Source organism: Erythranthe guttata, chromosome 12 (assembly GCF_056151865.1).
Source record: "Erythranthe guttata isolate IM_541 chromosome 12, IM_541, whole genome shotgun sequence".
Lineage (NCBI taxonomy): Eukaryota > Viridiplantae > Streptophyta > Magnoliopsida > Lamiales > Phrymaceae > Erythranthe > Erythranthe guttata.
Genome location: NC_142544.1, coordinates 16,257,897 through 16,279,519, shown reverse-complemented (window position 1 = coordinate 16,279,519; position 21,623 = coordinate 16,257,897). Strand labels below are relative to the sequence as shown.

General features: G+C 35.1%; 4 protein-coding genes and 2 non-coding genes across 9 annotated transcripts; 2 read left to right on the top strand and 4 right to left on the bottom strand.

The window, feature by feature from the left end:
* Positions 1-42: 42 nt before the first annotated feature.
* LOC105967515 (Dihydropterin pyrophosphokinase / Dihydropteroate synthase) lies at positions 43-2,739 on the top strand. 4 transcript variants are annotated; one of them, XM_088826194.1, is made up of 3 exons: positions 43-319; positions 496-598; positions 1,076-2,739. In XM_088826194.1, exons 2-3 carry the CDS (start codon positions 529-531, stop codon positions 2,536-2,538), a joined length of 1,533 nt encoding a protein of 510 aa, XP_088682320.1. In that variant the 5' UTR covers positions 43-319; positions 496-528; the 3' UTR covers positions 2,539-2,739. The 4 variants fall into 4 exon arrangements, with proteins under 4 accessions (XP_088682320.1, XP_012847566.2, XP_088682322.1 ...); XM_012992112.2 differs by having other exon boundaries at positions 1,073-2,739; XM_088826196.1 differs by having other exon boundaries at positions 496-670; positions 1,073-2,739.
* A 1,181-nt stretch (positions 2,740-3,920) lies between these two features.
* LOC105967513 (DNA binding protein) lies at positions 3,921-10,811 on the bottom strand. Its single transcript, XM_088826510.1, has 14 exons — positions 10,470-10,811; positions 9,733-9,840; positions 9,524-9,652; positions 8,440-8,940; positions 8,082-8,226; positions 7,613-7,954; positions 7,186-7,454; positions 6,713-7,084; positions 6,546-6,631; positions 6,234-6,452; positions 5,699-5,827; positions 4,715-5,068; positions 4,464-4,576; positions 3,921-4,276 (listed from the first exon to the last, which is right to left on the bottom strand). The coding sequence occupies exons 1-14, from the start codon at positions 10,572-10,574 to the stop codon at positions 4,182-4,184; spliced, it is 2,967 nt and encodes a 988-aa protein (XP_088682636.1). The 5' UTR covers positions 10,575-10,811; the 3' UTR covers positions 3,921-4,181.
* A 466-nt stretch (positions 10,812-11,277) lies between these two features.
* Positions 11,278-11,349, bottom strand: TRNAD-GUC (transfer RNA aspartic acid (anticodon GUC)). The gene has a single exon. It is a non-coding gene; the product is annotated as a tRNA-Asp (tRNA).
* A 77-nt stretch (positions 11,350-11,426) lies between these two features.
* On the bottom strand, positions 11,427-11,498 carry TRNAD-GUC (transfer RNA aspartic acid (anticodon GUC)). The gene has a single exon. It is a non-coding gene; the product is annotated as a tRNA-Asp (tRNA).
* Positions 11,499-14,082: 2,584 nt separating this feature from the next.
* Positions 14,083-15,770, top strand: CRC (Plant-specific transcription factor YABBY family protein). Its single transcript, XM_012992093.2, has 6 exons — positions 14,083-14,339; positions 14,571-14,705; positions 14,820-14,928; positions 15,036-15,084; positions 15,316-15,391; positions 15,493-15,770. The coding sequence occupies exons 1-6, from the start codon at positions 14,268-14,270 to the stop codon at positions 15,547-15,549; spliced, it is 498 nt and encodes a 165-aa protein (XP_012847547.1). The 5' UTR covers positions 14,083-14,267; the 3' UTR covers positions 15,550-15,770.
* A 4,137-nt stretch (positions 15,771-19,907) lies between these two features.
* Positions 19,908-21,032, bottom strand: LOC105967491 (suppressor). The gene has a single exon (XM_012992091.2). The coding sequence runs from the start codon at positions 20,884-20,886 to the stop codon at positions 20,017-20,019; it is 870 nt and encodes a 289-aa protein (XP_012847545.2). The 5' UTR covers positions 20,887-21,032; the 3' UTR covers positions 19,908-20,016.
* Positions 21,033-21,623: the final 591 nt, after the last annotated feature.

The window sequence follows — 21,623 nt, the reverse complement described above, 5'->3', positions numbered from 1 at the left end:
AGTAGCTACTGATAAACTTGGGGATTTTCTTGTAAAATGACTGTTTTGCCCTTCCTTATCCCCTACATTTCCACAAATTGCCACTAGGTTTTTCAGAGTTGCAGTTTTCCAGCAGGGGGACCGCTATTTTTGCCAGATCAAAAAGGGGCTAAATTCAAAATAAATGCATAACCGATGCGGGTAAAACACAGCGGCTCCGGGCTAACAACCACCACCTGCGGCGGCGAGCGCCGGCGAATTCAGTAACTGAAGGCTGTGCGGCGCCGTTTAATCCTCTCCTCTTATCCGTTGACAGCTGCTGCTACGAGCATCTGGAGAGGTATAATGAAACCATATTAACGCCATGAATTGTTTCAGATTCTGCAATGTAGAAGATTTAGAGATGGAACAAGCAACAAATGAAATAATTTCATTAACATCGTTTCTCAATCAAATTGGACTGTAGAAACTAAGCTTTAACTTGGAGAGTTTGAATGTATGTGTGTGTGATTTCAGGTGGTGGGGTATTGGTGAAAACCCATTCTTGAGATGAATTTTATCAAACAGCTGGTGCACATCAAACATGGGATAAGAGCTGCAAAGAATTCATCATGTAAAGGTGTTTCTCTACTGTTCTTGCAGAACAGTTACCATTAATCTTCACGGTGTTTCATTCGTTACGGATTTCTTGGTATGGTTTGTGGGAATCATATATACTAATCGTGAGTGGTTGTATGTCTGTTTGTTGTCGATGATTCTTTATCTGCGAACTGTTGTTATTTCAATCTTTGTGGAATAAATTGTTTTATTTTTGGCACGAGGTCTTTGGAACGGAGTTATGGCTGTCCAATCGATTGGTATATTGATGTCGAGAATCTTAGTGATGCGTAAAGGCACAATAGACGAGAAACCATCGTACGAGTATTACATTGTGTTATGTGTTTCACTACTTATATTTTTGCTGCCAACACTTGTAGTTCTCTGTGCCTACAAGAATTTGTATTGCAATTATTCGAAAAAAGATGTAATGCTGTTGAAATGTTATCGACTGAACATTGATCGGAGTTTTTTTTTTTTTTTATCTCTTTCGCAGCAGCGAGCTTGTGCCTTTTCCGTTCACTTCACCATGGTTCAGTGGAAGTTAATTCTGAAGAGCAGGAAGTTGTAATTGCTTTGGGAAGTAATGTGGGAGACAGGCTTAATAATTTCGAAGACGCCTTAAACCGCATGAAGAAATCAGGTATATTGATCTCAAGGCATGGCTGCCTATACGAAACCGAACCTGCTTACGTAACAGACCAGCCCCACTTCCTCAACTCCGCTGTAAGAGCAACAACAAAACTCGAACCACACAAACTGTTGGAAACTCTGAAGGAAATCGAAAGGGACTTGGGGCGTACAGCTGGCATAAGGTACGGTCCCAGACCAATCGACCTAGACATTCTGTTCTACGGGAGTCAAACAGTCAACACCGACACCCTCGTTATTCCACACGAGAGAATCTGGGAGAGGCCTTTTGTGATGGGCCCGTTAATCGATCTGTTGGGAACCGACCCAGATAATGACACGACTAAATCTTGGCATCTGCTTTCGAGAAATTCCGGTGGGATTTTCGAGGCGTGGCAGAAATTGGGCGGCGAATCACTCATCGGAAAAGATGGGATGAAAAGGGTTTTGCCTGTTGGAAATCGGCTGTGGAATTGGTCCACTAGAGCCTCTGTAATGGGTATATTGAACGTGACCCCCGATAGTTTTAGTGACGGGGGTGAATTTCTATCCGTTGGATCGGCTGTTTCGAGGGTTCGATCCATGGTTACAGAAGGTGCTGATATAATCGATTTAGGTGCACAGTCGACTAGACCAATGGCAACGAAGCTATCCCCCGAGCAAGAATTGGACAGGCTAATACCTGTCCTGGAGGCTGTAATAAACATGCCTGAAATGGAGGGAAAGCTAATATCGGTCGACACTTTTTACTCGCAAGTTGCTTTAGAAGCAATCAAGAAAGGTGCCCATCTTATCAACGATGTGTCTGCTGGACAATTGGACTCGAATATGCATAACGTAATTGCGGGTTTAAAAATTCCATATATTGCTATGCATATGAGAGGCGATCCATCCACAATGCAGAATGACGAGAACCTAGTGTACGATGATGTTTGTAAGGATGTTGGGTGTGAGCTGTACACGCGCGTTAGGGATGCTGAGCTGGCGGGTGTTCCTGCATGGAGGATGATTTTGGATCCTGGGATTGGGTTCTCGAAGAGTACGAAGCATAATTTGGACATTCTTGCAGGATTGCCAGGTGTACGGTCGGAGATTGGTCGGAAGAGCTTGGCATTGTCTCGTGCTCCTTTACTGATAGGGCCTTCGAGGAAGAGATTCTTGGGCGAGATTTGTGGGCAGACGGATGCAGCTCGAAGAGATGCGGCGACTGTGGCTTGTGTGACAGCTGGCGTTTTGGGGGGCGCGGATATTGTGAGGGTGCACAATGTGGGAGTTAATCGAGATGCTTTGAGAATCTGTGACGCAATGCTGCAAAGGAGACGGAAATTTTAGGCGATGAATATTTTTTGTTGAACTTTGATGTTTTGTTTTGTCTTTGTGATAAGAATAGATTATTACTTGGTGACGGGAAGATCAAATTATGAAAGAGTTTCCTTCAAAACCCTGTCCTGTTGTAATCTCTTTGTAATTTTTGTTTGTTACGAGTACAAGTGGAAATTGGAACGGAATTTCCTAATATTTCCGATTTTGGAACATCATTTTTCATTCCGAATTTCGAATTCCAAAAGTTCCAACTTTTCCGGTTTCTTGGAACGGAATTGGAATACATATTAGATTCTGATTTCCGATCCGATTTATTATCGAAAATTACAGATGTAATATTAAATTTTGAACCGGATTTGTTTTGGAAATTTCAAACTACGCCGAATGTTAACCGGGATAACATAATATTTGCGGGTCGACCCGGCCCAGCAAGTTATTGGAGATACCAAACATCAGATGAAGTCCAATTATTTAGTTAATTATAGTTAATCTAACCAACCAAACAAGGCCTTTATTAAAAAGGGCTCTTTATTAAAAAAAAAAAAAAAAGGTTCAATCGAAGACTTTCGGGCCGGTCGGAGGAGTTGTTTGATGAATTGAACATCAAATAAGACAAAATTCACGAATTTTCTTGCCACCCAAACGAGTTCTTAATGTAGATTAACTCCTATCTAGTTTTCAATGTCACATTTCTTTTCGTGGTGTGGGGAAAGTTCATATATTCAGGAATTACGACACTAAGGCCTCGTTTGGTTGCCGCAGTTGTATTAGTCAAGATAAGATATTTCCAATCTCGTTATTTTTCCAAATCATATAGTTACACAAGTCCGCTCATGCTAGTCCGATCAAGTGAAGACAGGTCTGCCGTACATATGGCACAGCAAAGCGAGCAACGCTTTTGTGAATCTGAAAAAGGAGTACAAAGGAATATACTGGCAAGCAGATATTATTCCATTCTTTCAATCTGTAAGCATTCCGAAAGAATGCACAACCGTGCAGCAATGCTACATTGAACAAGTCAAGTCCACCATCAATCCGTACTTCACTAAGCTTGCTGATGCTATTGTGACCTGGATTGAAGCGTGGGACGAGCTCAACCCTTCTGCTAAATAGATTCCTTCTTATTTCGTTCATATTTTATGTTACTTCAATTATTTAATTATCTATTTCGAATTACGATTCCTTCATTTTTTGTACGATGTTTTTTTTTCCAATTTAGATTCCTTCATTTGATTTACCTCTTTTTGATATGTCGTATAGTTACTCGTATGTTATGACGATTCCTTTTTACGTTCTCGTTTTCTAATGTAGAAAATATAAGGGCTTCGAGCAAACTCTAGATATTAAATATATATATATCTATCAAAGCTGGTCAGTCATGTAACTTCGTATTATGACTTCAACTTGAACAGCTATTTTTACATTCATTTTCAAATTGATTTCACCGGATCTCTTGCTCTTGATAAGCAAAAGATTGTTTCGACACCTTTTAACCAGTTTGCTCGAGTTATTTAGAGGTTAATTGGATAAGAAATCGAACGTATAGATATACACACAACACACACATCTTGATATGAGGCGTGAGTTTCAAAAGAAAATTGTAGAAACAGCTGTACAAATGTTTTGATGAGGAACTCCTGCGGAAAATTTCTTCAAGACGGCATATAAACGAGCAGCTGGTCTGCGCTAGCTATGGCCAAAGCACCCGATTCTGAAGTATCAGTGGTAACGCATGATACTCGACTACCTGAACGAACAATTCAAAACCTCAATTAATCAAGGCCTTCTACAAGTTATACATTGAATAAATATTACCAGACCACAAATAAAACATAATTTGCAAGATCACTAATTCCGCTCGTCTCTTATATTGCAAACAAGACATCTAAGGTTGAAAAATAACATTTCTCCCAAGACCAAGAAAACTTACGTACCTTTAAAGGAGTGTAGGTTCCCTAGCTTCTTTCCTGTAGATAATTCCCACAAATAAACCGTTCCGTTGCCTTTACCGACGACTCCATGACCAACAGATGTGACTGCAGCAGCCCTACAAATGATATAATTTCTATAAATTGGGATGGACTAACATTACTCGATATATTAGCATTTTTTTCACGAATCAGATTAAAAAAAATAAAAAATAAAATCACAAGAGTTGGCGACAGAATGCAGTAGTAGATTTTACCCTCCATCCAAAACACTTCCAGTGATCACCGTTTTATTCACCAACAAAGCAAGTCTCCAATTTTCAACTGGATTTGCTTCTTGTTCACAAGATTGACTACATTGTGAATCTGGATCGGAGGGGGTTGAAATCAGAAGCCAAACGGCTACATCACTATCCTCTGGTGAAAATCTGTGATTCTTTTCACTTTTTGATGAAAACGAGGTTTTTGTGGCGTCCATGATGTCATTTATAACTGACTCTGTCTTGCACTCTCCTTTTCTTTGCCATCGGAAAAAACTGGCTGGAATGCACTCCAAAACTGACATGCCTGGGGAGGAGAACCTTGATACCAGGTTGCGTTTGTTAATATCCCTGTACAAAAATGCACAAGTATTTTATTACAAGTATAAAGATGAAGTGAAAAAAAAAAAGCAACTCCGCAGCCAATATTGCTCTTGTCTCTTTATATTTGATCTATATTTTTTTCAAGGCAAAATGAAAGATCCCATAGACCTGCACGATTTAAGCGATTGCAGGACGCTGTAGTTGAACTAATTCGAAGATGCGTAGAAATATAAAGACACAGACTGAGTAATTCCAAAATTTATGAATCTGCAAATAACGAAATTCACGTGAAAGAAGCTATGAAATTCACGTAAAAGTCATTTGCAAATCTGTGCTGAAGTGTTGCTTGCAAATATTTTTCTACCAGGGCGGCTATCACCCTACTGTAATTAATGTCTTGAACATGATTTCGAATATTTCGAAATCTATGTATCATGTAAAGCTTTCAGTAATTCCAAGTGGAAAAAACACGGAAACATTCTATGTACTATTAGTTGGCTGTGCAAAAACCAAGGCACAATAGTAACCATTGAGTAGTATCATAAATGGAAGTAATGGATAATATACTTAAAGGAGCATATGCGTATAGTTCAACGAAAAAATAAAATAATAGATGGGAGTCAGCAGAACTATTTTTTAAAGGAAAAAGAAACATACCATAAGGCAAATTCCCCAAACCCATTATGGCCAACAACTAAAATAGCAGACTTTGGAATCGCTTTCAACTCCATTATAGTAGGAAACATCCAGTCAAGTGTGGGTAAATACCAATCTTCTTTCTGTCCGCTGAAAATCGAGAAGCAGTAATTAGCATTGCAACTAGCACATTGTCTAAAACACAAAAAATAAAAATCGATGACTCGACATATGATGCTAGGTACTGAGTGATGTAATATTGTAACAAAATATCGCATTTGTACAGCTAATATCTTCCTGCTATCTATGATGCTAAACCAATCTACAACCATTCCATGCAATTAATTAAGTTGCAAAAGTATCCCAATCCTAAATGTTATGCATCTGAGATAATCCAGAATCATAACAAGCGAGTGTAGAAAAACGACACAACAAACTACCAACAAGTATGGACATTATCATCACTGTTCAAAGCTTGAGCATTAGATTCGATCCACGATGTATTAATGTTCATGCAGTATATATAAAATGGAAAAAATGACATGTGATTAATCACCTCCATGCAGAGTTCATGATCCACAGCTTCAGCTTTCCATCCGCCTCAGCAGCAAGAAGAAAACTAGGTTCACAAACTAATAAACAGCATACACCCTGAGCAGTTTCCAGTTTTGTAACGATTGAAGCATATCCTCTTCTTAATCTAACAATTTTAACTGCATTTCTCTCACAGATATCTGAAGTACAATCCGGACATGTACAATGCAATTTACCCTCCCTGATATGGTACAAAATTAGTAGTTGAATAACAATGCAAGGCACTCGCCTGTAGATAATTTAAGCATAAGAAACAGAGATAGATAATTATTACCTACAGCAAGGAGTTTTAATGCTGTTTAATAAAACAATTGATTGTGCATCGGGGGTTAATTGTAGCAAAGATCTGTTAGCAGAAATCTGGAGAACGGATTTCATGTTAGTTGTGTAGTAAGCAAGTCCAAATAATGATGCAACAAAAGATTGAAAGTTTCATCTTACATCTCTACCAAGTACATCTTTTGAAATTTGCAAAGCTATTGGCATATGACCGATTAATGAAGGGCAACCCATACTCTCTCCACTTTGTAGGGCCTTGTAGAGAAAGAGGGTGCTCTCCTTGTGCTCCGAGTATCCACATTTCACAAATATAAACATTTCATTCTCTTTAACAATCAGCTGCACCATTGAAATTGGCATCGGGTGGACATAGCATCCAGAAAGCTTGAAAAGACCACCTAGCTTTTTGTTTAACTTCTCTTTTTGTTGAATATTGGACTTTGACTCATCATTCATCTCATTGTTCTCAGTCATCTTGCAGCAACTAGTACTGGGGGTTCGTAAGTTTGAAGATGAGTTATCACAATCAGAATTCTGAAGGCATGAAAAAGTAGAATTCATGAAGAATTTGTTACCAAATAATTTTGAGTTCATAAAGCGCCTACAAGTGCAAACATATGTTATGTGTTCCTTACCTCAGGCATGCAAATATCTGGGATAACTTCAGATATCATACTTTCTGATCGAGAAGCTCCTTCCATTTGTGATGCATGAATAGCAGGAACTTTATCTCCAAATGAGGAACCATGAGGAAGCGGATCTTGTGGAACATCATTGTCAAAACTATCAGGCACCACAGAATCCGAGTTCCCACAGGTCGAGATAACTGAATCACGACGAGGACAGGGAATACAGGCCTTTGCATTATTTCTGTCCAAATCTGAGTGCTGAGCTAGCCCGCTGTCTGAAAAATTGTAAATAAAATTAGAAAATCTGGAACCAATTAAAATTGGTTTTACAGAAGATTTGAAGAATTCACATATAGATGCAGTAAAACAAGTGCCATAATTGAAACAAAAATATGCTAAGATTTTCAAAAGTCAATATATAATAACACTTTACCTATGGTTGCATCATTCATACCAATGTTGGTCATATTATTTTCCTCCTGAGATCTATGAGTAGGATTTTTTGAAGGCTTTGCAGTTTTCTTTTTCTTTCTAGTGAATGTTTTAAGTAAAGGAACAGCTCGAGGGAGTAGAAGTGTCATCATGGAGTTGGCTAATTCTTGACTAACTGAATCAGCATCACACCTTTCTGAGCCCGTGTTGCAAGGAGATATGCCTATTTCGCTTTCTGGAAGTGAATCAGGGACTAAAACCTCAGACTTGCCCACATCATTGACAATTGCATCTTTCACGATCAAATTCACTTGCACGTTCTTTAGAGAAGAAACGGAACTTTCTGCCAAACGAAAAAAGAAGAAGCATGAGCCATAAATAGCGAGAAGCTAAGGAGCATTGAAAACTAAAGAACTTTCGGTTATTGAGTGCTTGCAAATAATTAAGGTGCATATACAAATACAGCATACCTTCAGCTTGATCCAAAGTGTCTGGTGCACATAGATCATCACCATTGACAACTGGCAGGTCATGCTGATAAGTACTCACTCTACTCCTCTCTTGTTGTGTTAAGTTATTGATTCCTTGGACCTCACCATATCTTGACCTATCACTCTGTCATTAAATACGCCAAGCTAACAAGATTCACACACTAGTTTTGCATAAATTTCCCTCACTCAGGACTGTAATATTTTATCTCTCACGTATTTAGTAAAAGAATAAAAAAAGAACATAAGAACATGAGTAAAATATAACTGGGAAACTTACAGGTTCTCGATTTTGGAGAAAATTATCAATATTAAGTTTGAAATGATTACTATAACTTACGAGTTCTTTTTCTTCATGGGAAAGGGAACCTCCTACTTTGAGATGGTCCAAAGAATCCAACTTGCCTCTTTCTGCAATTGTTAGACATTTTTCATTCTCTACTATGGTAGCCAATTTTTCTGGCTCCATTACTCCTGAACTGTGGCAAAAGCTAGAGACTTCATCTGCACCAGCAAAAGTTGAAGGACCACCGCTCCCACGATTTGGTTGATCTGTTTGCTTGGAATTTGAAGAGCTACCATTATTTGTGCATTTTTCTTGCTGATGTTGATTGACAGGAGTTCTACTTAGTCTTTTACTTGTAACAACTTTGTCGGTCATCTTTCTCTTTCCTTCAACGTGTGGTTTCACCAAATTGGTCGGCAAATCAGGACCAAGACTTGATGGTTTGCATTCATTCGAGAAGTTTGACGGTACAAAACTCTGTTCAGCAGTATCACCAACACTTGCTACCAATTCTCGTAGTAATCTCTGAACAAATGTGTTTTTGAATCCAAAAGACTGCGAAAGAGAAAGTTGTAAACCACTTTTCTTCTAGCAATTTTATAAGTTTCTGAAGCAAAATTTAAGCTACTCGATTTGAAACAGTAGGATAGTTTACACTATTAAACTTGTGCCTGATAACAGTCATGTAAAGTTATACCACAGACGCATGATAAAATTTAGCAGCATAGTTCCATGAAAAAAATAATGAATATAGGTGCATTGCATGAAAATTGACAACTGAATATAGGTTCTTGAAGAGAACCAACGACAACATATCTGAAAAAAATCAGGACAAGTAAACACAGATAGATCATGCAAAATGCGATTTGCATGATCTATCTGTGTTTACTTGTCCTGATTTTTTAGGATCCGATCTTCATTATCACAAGGATGAGAAATGTTCGAGGTAACCACATAACATCAGAGTAATAACTAGTTTAAGGCATCAAATCATTCAGCTGTTAAGATATCCATTCAAGAAGCAAAAGGTAGACAAATTTTGGTATATATTATAAGCTTTTTGTTCTTCTAATTATCAGTTACTTATTTAGAAACGGAAGAGTTGAAAGGGGACGACAAACGGGGGAAAAGGGTGTACCTCCGCTCCATCTATCTTACACGAAAATCTCTTCCCATGCCACAACTTTGAACAGCCTTTCTTCTGAAAGCTCTCCCACGCCATATCTGGAGTGTCCCCGGAACAAGACTTGCCATCGGAAGAACTAATCTACAGTGCCAATAGTATTAGTTTAATACTGTGATCAATGAATATATGCAATAATCCATAAGCATTTGTTGCCTACTCACCACGAACGATGGACCTTTTAGACCTTCGAGAATTTCCATGGTGTACGTAACCCCATTTTGAGTCCTCGCTGATTTGTATCCAACAGGATAAGGATACCTCGATTTACCCTGCAAAGTGAAAGGATTTAGCATATACAAAACGTTCAGAGGCTATGTATCACAAACACATCTCACACGGTAAGCAGCTGCGACCATTGGCATCATCATATTTACCAAGTGCCACTTTATCTATGTAACGCAACCTTACTACGAGAAGTATCACCCGAGTCGAAAGCAAGCAAGCAACATTATCACTAACACGAAATTCAACGGTGAAGCTGAAGTGACAAAAATACTCTAAATTGAAGTGCTAAGCTACTGTTCTTTGTGTTTAGTTCGACATATTTTCACCGCACCAAAAATTATTTTGCGGCCACAGTTATAATAATCAATCAAATTGATCTGTACAGATATAGCTAGTCTTCAGCAATTGATCTAAAATCGAGGACAAGAAAAATCAAATTAAGTACACGCATATGCAATTTTAATTCGCGATTCTCCATAAAAATTTCAACGAAGAGATTTCGAGCTAAATACTTTTTCATCCGAAAAAACAAAATCATGACCAGAGGGGGAAAATAGAGAAAAGGTTCAGAATCGGATTAATTATTCATCAATCAGGAAAGCACAATCGAGTGTAAGTAATCAATGAAATGTAAGAATAGACGCATAAATGAAAAATATGGATAAAATCAGACCCTAGATGAGCTCCAATACTTCTTCTCCCATGGACCAGTGAACAGCTTTCCGGCTGATATTATTTCTATATCGTCCGATTTCTCTTCCTTCTTAGTTTTCCCCATTGATTTCAATTAAATCCTCACACTGTGTTTTTCCTTGCCTGCCCTGCGCTTATACGAGAGAGAGAGAGAGAGAGAGAGAGAGAGAGGGAGAGAAAGAAAAGGGGATGAGATGAGAGAGAGTACGAACCGAGAGAGGAAAAAAGGGCGGGAATGAAATGTGTTGTGTGGATCAAATTTTATAACTCGCTCCAAAATGCTAATCTCAATAAATGTTTCGTAAGGAAAAAATCATGCTATAAATTTAGGGTAAATTACATATACCCCTGAGGTATTGGTCAATTTATAAAAAAAACCCTCTTGTTTGAATAATTACATCTACCCCTCAACTATGATTTTTTCTTACACCTCCACCCTTATGATGCCAAATTCAACATAAGCATCTAGATTTCGTGGAATGCACTCTAGTTTGTACTCATTTTGTGTAAAAATACAGTTTCTGCACCACAATCTGATATATATACAAGCCAAAAAACACATATTATGATCATCTTGCTTCAAAATGTAGAGTTCGAATGGGATAAAACGGGTATAAAAGTGATAATATTCCATATAATCTCGAAGATTCCACTAAATTTGAGGAGTTGAGGGGTGGTTGTAATTATCCAAACAAGAGGTGCATTTTCGTAATTTAACCATAACTCAGGGGTGTATTTGTAATTTACCCTAAATTTATAACAAAATTAAATTTAAAACGCAAAAATAACGCCGTTGCCGGGGATCGAACCCGGGTCACCCGCGTGACAGGCGGGAATACTTACCACTATACTACAACGACTTTGTTGATAAATTCCAATGTAAAAGTACTTATACTTAATTTATACAAACGTTAATCAATTCAAAATGAGATAAAAGCGCCGTTGCCGGGGATCGAACCCGGGTCACCCGCGTGACAGGCGGGAATACTTACCACTATACTACAACGACTTCGTTGACTTCGATCATCCAGTGAAGGATCCATCAATAAGTTAATTTTTTGTGTTCAACATATTAAATCAATTAATTTTCATGGTGCAATACCAATCGAACTTGAACTTGAATTGAAAGCTGTCATTTAACTTGGATCAATTTGAGGCTTAATTATTTTGTTAGGTCAATTTGAATCTGCTTCTGTAAAACCAAAACTTAAAAAAAAAAAAAAAAAAAAAAAAGTAAAAAAAAAAAAACAAAAAGGAAATAAATAAATAATAAAGCGAATTTGTAATAAAGAGCAAATTTAAAACACAGAGACACGCGTGGGTGTGTGTGTGTGCATCTGAAAACAACAATTGTCGACATGTCTAATCCAAGTTGCCCAAAGTAGACAAGAAGCTGAGGAGTCATAGATCAAATGATTATGCCCTAATCCATATAAATGACCATAAAGCATTTATTTTTTAATGGTGAGAAAATAATTCAAAAAAAAAAAAAAAAAAAAAGCAAATTTTAAAGCGCATGCAGCGTACAAAATACTATACATGCATCATCGTACGTACATATGCAAATTGACTGTCAAATTGCATGCATGGCTTCCTGGTACGGAATCTCATGGCCATCAATCAATATACGTACTATTCCATAATCTTTAATTAGGGTTTTCTCAAACTTATCTCTTCGTATTAATTGTGTTCATATATTGAAATAAATTAATATTTAATTTCACTGTATTTTTTTTATGGAAAAGAAGTTATAGATATATTTTGAATTGCTTTTTTAATTAATAGATATGAAAAATATTCACCCAAAAATGACACATAAAAAATAAATAAATAAAAATAAAAGCTGATATTAATTAGGCGTGAAAAAAAGATTGGTTTTACACGAGCAAAGAAGGTTGAGGAAACCAAGTGTGGAATTGGCTTTGTTATCCATTTTGGGCAATATAATCGAAGGATATGTCCCATCAACTAAATTCATTTAATTAAATGACTCACATTTCAAAATTAAATAAAATAAAATAAAAATTAAATGAGTCACAACTTTTGAATGACTGAGACAAGTGATTTTAGGCACCTGTCAACTTCACCTTATTTGAATTTTTTTATGTCTTCATGGGATTATATATTAATTCACTTTGTCAATTCAACTTTTGTCTTCATCTATATATATTTATTTCGGACTTGATTTTTGTTGAAAATAGAGTAAGAGCCTTGATGTGTTATATATATTGTGGTTTGCTTTCGTTATAATAGGATAATATTAGGTAGTTTAGTTCATGGCTGCGGCATTAGCAACTATTAGGCAGGTAAAAACTGGCCGTCCATGAGAAATTGGGGGTTCTAGGCGAGTTTTAATAACTTATAAAAATGGGTCTTGATTTTTATTGTATAATGGACATATTAATTCATTCTAACGAGCACAACTGAAAACACACTTTTTTGTTATCTTCTCCAATCTTATGTGTTTCTTGCTTTTTTTTTTCTTCTAATTTATTGTTTAACCTAATCACCGGGAACACCTGATTTAACGTAATATATTGATCGTTCTCGATGCGCTGGGTTTAGGACTTAAACGTGATGTCAACTTGGTTCTTCTTGTATCAGCCTCTAATTTTGCCGCGGAATCTCAATCTGCCATCGGTTCCTGCAAGACCGAGAGGGTTTTCCCGGCTTAAAAGCTCCGACGACCAAGTTAGAGTTTGTATTTGTGTGGATGTTATAGGTGATACTAAAACGTATATTATATTAAGAAGTAAAAAGTTTGAGTGAACTCCCTATTAATAGATATCTTCTTTCTTAAGATGTAAGCTTCATTAATGTTTCGGACCTAATTACCTTCTTATTTAGGGTTGCCACATTTAATGGAGTTTTAGGTCACACATAACACCTATGAATTCACCTCGTGTCGTCATACGACGTGTGAGCGAAAAACATTTACCCCTTGCTAGGGTTTCTGATGCTCTATGTGACCGAACTAGGGCTTCTGATTTTAGGCCGCCCTAGCTACTTGAATTTTATGTGCAATTTTATCTCATTCATGTGGACGAGGCCCGTATGGGCGACATAGTTTATATCATACATTCTCATTAATCAAACAAATATAACATCTAAAACGTGTATATATATATATATATATATATATATATATATATATATATATATATATATAATTTACTCAATTATATATATTTCTTTTATATATTATAGCTATAGGCCAAGAGACAACAGTCAAACACAGCATCCAACATATCATAATATATAGGACGACTGTGGTGAAATCCTAAGACATAGTACTACGTACCACATGTTGCAGTAGTTTACATCTCAACAAAACCTCATCTTCTTGTCCAATTCTTCCTTAACGTTTTTATTATTTACTAATTGTTAATTCATCCATAAGTAATGAGTTTGCAGATTTAAATATATATATAAAAATGAACAATAGATATATAAAATATGATGATACCCCACTCCACCCCTATGATGTATGTCTGCTAGTCAGAAATGTTAGTACTGTATGACCAACTCAGTAACCCTAACCCTAGATTTTCTTAATTCATCCAGCTGTTAAACAAACCCTAAACTTCATTTTTATATATAGCATCTACCTCCCTCTATAAATACCATCTTCTTCCTCTTCATTATTATTACACATCTCTCTCTCTCTCTCTCCCTCTTTCTCTCTCTCTCTCTCTAGCTATATATATATATCTATATATATATATATATATACATACACATTGAGCTATATATATATCACAAGTTCAGAGCAGTCAACATGGACCATTTGGCTCCTTCATCTGAGCATCTTTGCTATGTCCGGTGCAACTTCTGCACCACCGTTCTTGCGGTACGTACATTTATAATAACAATCCTATAAATATATATATCTATATATATAAGTATATATGTATATCTACTAGATAGGTATATATTCCTAGCAAAAACAAAAAAAAAAATAGCAGCAAGTTATGTTATGTTAAAAGACGCTGTAATCTGTATAAATAGGTCAAATTAAGTAGCATATATGTATATATATGTGTGTGTCTTTTCATGTGTGTGTATATATATATGATGACAGGTTGGAATTCCATGCAAGAGGTTGATGGAAACAGTGACTGTGAAATGTGGGCACTGCAGTAATCTCTCTTTCCTCACCACTAAGCCTCCAGTTCAAGGTCAATGCTTTGACCAACAAACCATTCTTCACCATCAGGTAACTTTATCATTTTATTTTATTTTTAATTATACCACAAATTAAAGAAAATTAAATTAATCCATACTTGATTTAATTAATGCTTATAATATATATATTTCTGCAATTATACAGAGTTTGTGCAGTGAATTCAAGAAGGGCGGCCTTCCTTCGTCTTCGTCTTCCTCCACATCCACATCCACAGATCCTTCTTTGTCCCCACGAGCTCCATTCGTCGTCAAACGTACATATATATATATATATATATATATATATATATATATATATATAGTTTGTTTGTTAATATAATTTTTTAATGTTGTTTTTAATGAATATCTAATTGTTTTGCAGCTCCTGAGAAGAAGCATAGGCTTCCATCTGCCTACAATCGGTTCATGAAGTAAGAAATTAATATATATATATATATATATATATATATATATATATATATATATATATATATATATATATATATATATATTATGCATACAATATATAGATCATGTTTATAATATATATTTAATAATAATAATAATAATTAATATTTTTTTGCTAGTAGTAAGACTCAAAGTAAATTGAAATATTGTTGTCGAATAAACGAGTAAAAATGTCGAAACATTTTCCGGGACAGGGAGGAGATAAAGCGCATAAAAACTGCGAATCCGGAGATACCCCATCGGGAGGCTTTCAGTACAGCTGCAAAGAATGTGAGATTTTATTAATTATTATCCTTAATTAAATTTAAAGTACGATCATTTGCTTCTAATTAAATGGTTAATTATTCTGAATTGATTTTCTTTTGTGGCAGTGGGCAAGGTACATTCCGAATTCCACGGAAGCTGAAGCAAGAGTGATTAAGCCTTAATTACTGAGAAAATTATGCTGCTGCGAAAACTATTTATTAATTAATTAGATGTTTATTTTGATCAAGATCTGTAGCTTATTTGAAGTAATTTAATTTATGTTGTTAAGAGGATTTTATTAATATCTGGCGATTAAACATATAATTAAGGTGTGTTGTTCTTGTTTTATTTTGGCCTGTAATTGACCTCTATATATGTATGCTGCAGTTATCTTTTGATCAAATGATATATATATATATATATATATATATATATATATATATATATATATATATATATATATATATATATATTGTTCTTTGAACGATCTTTGAACAAAATCATTAATTCATGTGTATTTATCTTTATAATGTTCTTCTCAATCGACAACAGTTAGTTCATCTTTTTGTATGGATTTTTAGTTTAAGATTTAATATTATATTTAAAAAAAAAAAAAAATCGCATATATACATTTAATTTGGATGTTAATGACATACTATAAGCAATTATATATACATATATATTTAACTTAGAAAACAATATCATCTATGGAACACAGCATTTAAATTGGTCTGTTGAACATATTTTTTTGAAAGGGGAAATTATTAAGATATTCCATTAGCATATACTCATCGGTTCCCTTTTAATCGTCGTTTTTTTTAGCTTTGCACAAGAATGAAAATTTTCAGTAATTGTGTCTTCATTTTTTAACAAGAGATCGAGATAGTTGAGTTTAATAAATAGTGTTGGAAAGAGTATAAATTGGAAATTGAGTAATTAAGCAGTGTTGGAAATTTAAAGGGATAGCTAATATCGAACATTTTTTTTTCGCTCAAAAGTGACAGATATTGTGGAACACATAGAGTAATTTAAAACAACCTAATAAATATGTAAGGACTAAAATGTGCTATATAACTCAGTATTGGGGCTAAATAGTTATTTTGGAAAACATTGTACATGGGGCCCTTCTTTCCATTGGCTTTCCTATTATCCTATATCACAAATATGGGTATTGAGATAGTTTGCTGAGATACTCATACCCCTTCGCCTTTCTTTAATATAGCAAAGTTTCATGTAAATTAAGATTTTATTTATTTATTTATTATTAATTTTTTTTTCAGAAGGTACAATAAATTAGTAAAGACAAAATTTTTAACGTTGTTCAAGACAAATATCACATTATAATCAGGGTTTTCTGCAAATGAGATCATGTTTGCATGCACGAAAAGATTGCGTTGTACAAAAACAAAATTGTTGAATAATAATATATGTAATGGCCAATATTGTTTAATTTATCGTGTGTACGTAATTTATTAAGACAAGCTCAGTCCAATTCCAAGGGGTTCGTATAAACAACTAAAGGTAAATTTTACGGTCACCACCGACGTAAGGTTGTATGATGAAAAAAAAATAAAAAACTTTTCTTGTTTGGACAATTACAACTACCCTATAATTATGAATCTTCTTTACACATCCCTATTGCGGTGTCAAATTTAGAGGAATCTTTTAAATTATGTAATATATGATGACATGCGGTAACTGTAATATTTTGTCTTACCCGTGATTTAATTGCCCGCAGTTTGTTTGTTTAATAAAATGGTAATTTAGACAATTCATTCATTCAATTACAGTTTATAACGGGCTGTTAGTTTTAGTGGGGTATTTGTAATTATCAATAGCACAGGGGTTTGTAAGTTACTTAGTCTTACATCAGGGGTATCCAATCGGTAATTTACCCAAAAAAATATTTACAAAATATCCATAGGAATAATATTTGTATCAATTTAACAAAAAGAAACGGGTTAATCCCACTTTACACCCTCGAAAAATCAATAAAGTGCGAAAAAATAAAAATTAGACCGGATTATTAAAAAAAAACTATATTTTATAACCAAAAAAAAAAATAAGCTTTTATCACTAAATTATTCGATTGATGGATCTTTTATTGTATCTGGTTCAAATCTTAGGTACAAATATTTGGAAGAAAATACGATTTCCAGATAACTTGACAACGAAATAGCTGAATGATTTTTTTTTCGTAAATTATTCAATTTTGATAAGAAAAAATAATAATTTTTAAATATGTTGATGAAATGTATTTTTATTTTTGCACTATATAGTTTCAAAATGATTGATGAAAATAAAATATTCGACATTTGGCATCCTAAAAAAATATCACTAAAAATATGAAACTATATTTTTAGCTTTAAAAATTCATTTGGGGTGCATTATGGATGATTTATTGTGTTTCGAGGGTGCAAAGTGCTATTAATTTGTTTCGAGTGTGGAAAGTGCCAAAATGGTATATTTCAAGGGTGAAAGTGGGATTAAGCCTATTTTTGAATTGGTTTAGAACATTTAAATAATATAAATATAAGATTAAAATATTTTACTGGATTCCACCGTGTAGTGGGCCAAGATCCAGCCCAGGAAACACAGTCCCCTTGCTTAAATTGATCATTGAACAGTGCCCATTTTATGAACCAGCCCACAATAAAAATGGCCTTAATTTTATTGTTTTCTGATTAATTTATAGCCTTCATTCATAGACTCCCATTGAATTGGCTTGATTAACTTTCATATATGTATTACTAATTACTAATGAAACCTAATTTGTCATTTGATAGCTTAGTTTCAAAGCTCGATATTGCATTAGGGTCCGTGTATTTTTTTCAGTGTAATTGGTTGATAGTGGTTTGCTGAACTCATCCACTCTGCTCGGGTCACAACGAAATCAAGGGGAGTAGATGATGGGGGCTAATTTGACAGGCTTGAGCCGGAATGACAAAGATGGGCCTCTGGAGCTAACAAAGTTCAATAAATGACCGTTTAGCAAAAAATGGGCCACAAGCTCACCTAGGAATTAAGAGCCCAATAGTACGAGGCTCACCGGTAGGTAATTCACTCAAGTCGAATATTGGCTACATATGGTTCAGGTTGCGTAAGAAGAAACAAAAGGAATAGGTGGCGAGCTGACCAAGGAGGAGTTGATTATCGTGAAAAATAGACAAGAAAAACCTCCTATATAAACGAATTAGAAAAATATTCAAATTAGACGTGATTATCGTGAAATTCGCACAAATCTTGTACAAATTAAAATAGAACAAAGTAAAAAAAGAAATGACCAATCAAAGAAAACCTCCTATATAAACGAATGCATGAAAACCTTGTTACGGTTACATTGTGACAAACAATAATACACTTTCTCTAACTCTCTTTGTTTTATATATTTTTCCATTCATTGTTTCACCGCCGTGGCCCTATGCCCGATGTTCGGTGAGCTCTCCAACGGTTAAAAGAGTAAGATTTGGAAGGAGGTTCTGAAGATGTAGCTCCTACACCATCGAACATGTGGGCGATAACCGATAGTGGTGTGTCATAATGGTAAAATACATTATTGAAAAGTAAAAACTATATAATTAAAATATTTATGATTCAATTGAAAAATCCCCCTCCCCCACTATACCTGTGATTTCAACCACATACATAAACATGATATTCCAATATATATTGCTCAAAATTATATATATATATATATATATATATATATAAAGTCAAGAAATCAGATCATTAACTACACTCACCCACAGAAAGCAATAGCATGCATGTGATCATGATTGTTTCTTTCTCTCCCATTAAATAGAATTGCATGATTTCCAATAATTACGTCAAACTGCAGTTTAATTATAATCAAATTCTTAAAACCTTGAAATAAAAATAAAATAATATAAAAAATACTAAATAAATAATAATAAATAAAGACAGTTAGACATTATACACTTTACAGAAACATAACAAAAAGTAGAATCTCTGAGCTGATCTTGTCACGAGACTAATAATTCTTGCCACAATTCCAATAAACAAATAAATATAAATAAAATATACAAAAATGAAAATAACAAGTACTATTTCACATTAATTAAATGAGGAATAATATATATAATTAATTAATTAAGTAATGTGCAAAAAGTACCCCTATGTAATCCTTATTTGCCAAAAAGCCCCATGTGATAAAACAACTAGCAAAAACCCCCCTATGTAAAGGCAAAAAACCCCCTTGAAGCAGAACGATGTTTCACTCGTTGCTTGTGTGATTTTTTGTTCATTTTTACTTATGAAATGACAGAGCTGCCCCCCAACCAACCCACCACCATCATCATAATCTCTCTTCGCTCCCCTTTTCTCTTTTGATTTTTTGGGAAAATTTGCAATCCAATCCCCTAATTTAAGTTTTACAAGTTTAGTAAAATTGTAATTTTGCCCCATATTTCATGTTATCTGATCTTATTCTGTTTTATTGTAGGGTATATTTGTCTTTTTACCTTCAGTCAATGTCTAAAATCATATAGTGAGCTATTGAAAAATTTACACGGGGCCGGGGTTTTTGCTAGTTATTTTATCACAAGGAGGTTTTGGCAGATAAGAATTAAACAGGGGTACTTTTTCTTTTTGCACATTACTCTTAATTAATTACATATAATACAAAAATATTATAGAAATGTTGCAACGGCGGAAATAGGTGCAGAAATCCTGATTCTATCCATGTGGGTTGTTCCGTATACAGGCAAATTACCACTTGATGCCGAGCAAAAATCCAAATCATGGTTCGGCAAATCGAACAAATCCGAACTCGAATCGCTCTCTGCGCCATCTTCGTCGTCGTCGTCGTCATCGCTGAATTTCCTATTCATGACGGTCGAACTCCTGTCTGAAAATCCAAACCCCGCATTATTATTCCTGTAACTAATAATATTGTTGTCACTAATAGTTCTTTTCTGATCAACGCCAGCGTTGATTATTCTGGAGGGGGCCGAAACCCCCAGCTCGATCTGGTGGTGAGACAGACTTCCGAGCGATGATTTCGTCGGAGTTGCCATCATATTTGCATACGTGGATTTATTCGAAGAATCACTAGTAGTTGTGATTTTGAAATGGCTGATGCTGCTTCTTCGTTTTCTCTCTTCTTCCAGATCGTTATTGCTACTGCCAGATTTAACCGACGTGTTCTTCTTCTTCATCAGCTTCTTGGTGGTTGTGTTTTTTGAGGTTGTTTGGTTGAAGAGGGAATTCAAGAAACTGGCGAGTTTTCCACCGGGAGAGCTCGGCTGTTTGTATTTCTTCTTCTCTTGCTTTTTCTGATCTCCACCGCCGTCCATGGCGGCGGCGGCGGTCAGATTACTGTACGGATTCTTTGGCATTTCCAGGCTTATCCTGCAGGCAAGTGCTCTTTGAGGAGGAGGAGGAGGAACGGCTGTGTTAATTGGGTTCTGATCGGCGCCGCCGGAGAAATACCGGGCCGCCTCAAAAACATCGATCTCGCCGGAGTTGTTGTTCCTCCACTGGGTGATCACAGCAGACATGGGTGTGTTTTGATATTTAGTAAATTTGGTACTGCAAATATAAGAAAAGTTACTATTTGTGTTAAGCAGGCGCAGAATGCGGGGTGGTGAGATTTGAAATGATTGAGAATAAATGGGATTTTCGATACCCTTTTTATAGTAATCGAAATTTAAGATCTATAATTATTATTAATAGTTTAATTAAATAATTGAATTCTATGTACTTGGTGTGTCGTGCCCATTCTTCTACCACACCAATTGCACCATATCATATTATATTATACTCGATTATAAATACACTAAAATCTCGAGAAATTATTATGGATAAATTAATAATTTTGGTCAAATAATAGTTTCTTCTGGTCCTGAATCAGAAAAAATATACTAAATTCTTAATTCGATAATTCAATATTTCATTAAATTAATAGAATTTTGTTAGTACCGACTGTATTAATTTATAAATGTTTGACTGCATCATCGATTCCGCCATAATTTGAATGTATGTCAATTTTTTTTTCCTAAATAAATCGGCCACTTGCTAATTATTTATTGCGTAAGTTTAATTTAACATGGCATTGGAAGATATTAGTGGGGACATGTTGGACGCCTTATTTCGTATATGAGATATTGTACTCGGTGAAAAATATTGGATAATTGCACTATAAATCTATACAAATAAATATTTACTAAGCAGTAAGCACATACGTGTGAATGTGTGCGTATGTTTTATTATGTGTAGATTAATGGTACATAATTAC

Bases quoted from the DNA above. Each gene is read 5' to 3' on its own strand.
- LOC105967515 (XM_012992112.2), top strand. From the start codon at position 529: ATGAATTTTATCAAACAGCTGGTGCACATCAAACATGGGATAAGAGCT. The intron at 599-1,072 runs GTGTTTCTCTAC...TCTCTTTCGCAG, and splicing joins AAAGAATTCATCATGTAAAG to CAGCGAGCTTGTGCCTTTTC.
- LOC105967513 (XM_088826510.1), bottom strand. From the start codon at position 10,574: ATGGGGAAAACTAAGAAGGAAGAGAAATCGGACGATATAGAAATAATA. The intron at 9,653-9,732 runs GTGAGTAGGCAA...TTGGCACTGTAG, and splicing joins TAAAAGGTCCATCGTTCGTG to ATTAGTTCTTCCGATGGCAA. The intron at 5,828-6,233 runs GTGATTAATCAC...CTCGATTTTCAG, and splicing joins ATCATGAACTCTGCATGGAG to CGGACAGAAAGAAGATTGGT.
- CRC (XM_012992093.2), top strand. From the start codon at position 14,268: ATGGACCATTTGGCTCCTTCATCTGAGCATCTTTGCTATGTCCGGTGC. The intron at 14,340-14,570 runs GTACGTACATTT...ATATGATGACAG, and splicing joins TCTGCACCACCGTTCTTGCG to GTTGGAATTCCATGCAAGAG. The intron at 15,085-15,315 runs GTAAGAAATTAA...TTTCCGGGACAG, and splicing joins GCCTACAATCGGTTCATGAA to GGAGGAGATAAAGCGCATAA.
- LOC105967491 (XM_012992091.2), bottom strand. From the start codon at position 20,886: ATGTCTGCTGTGATCACCCAGTGGAGGAACAACAACTCCGGCGAGATC.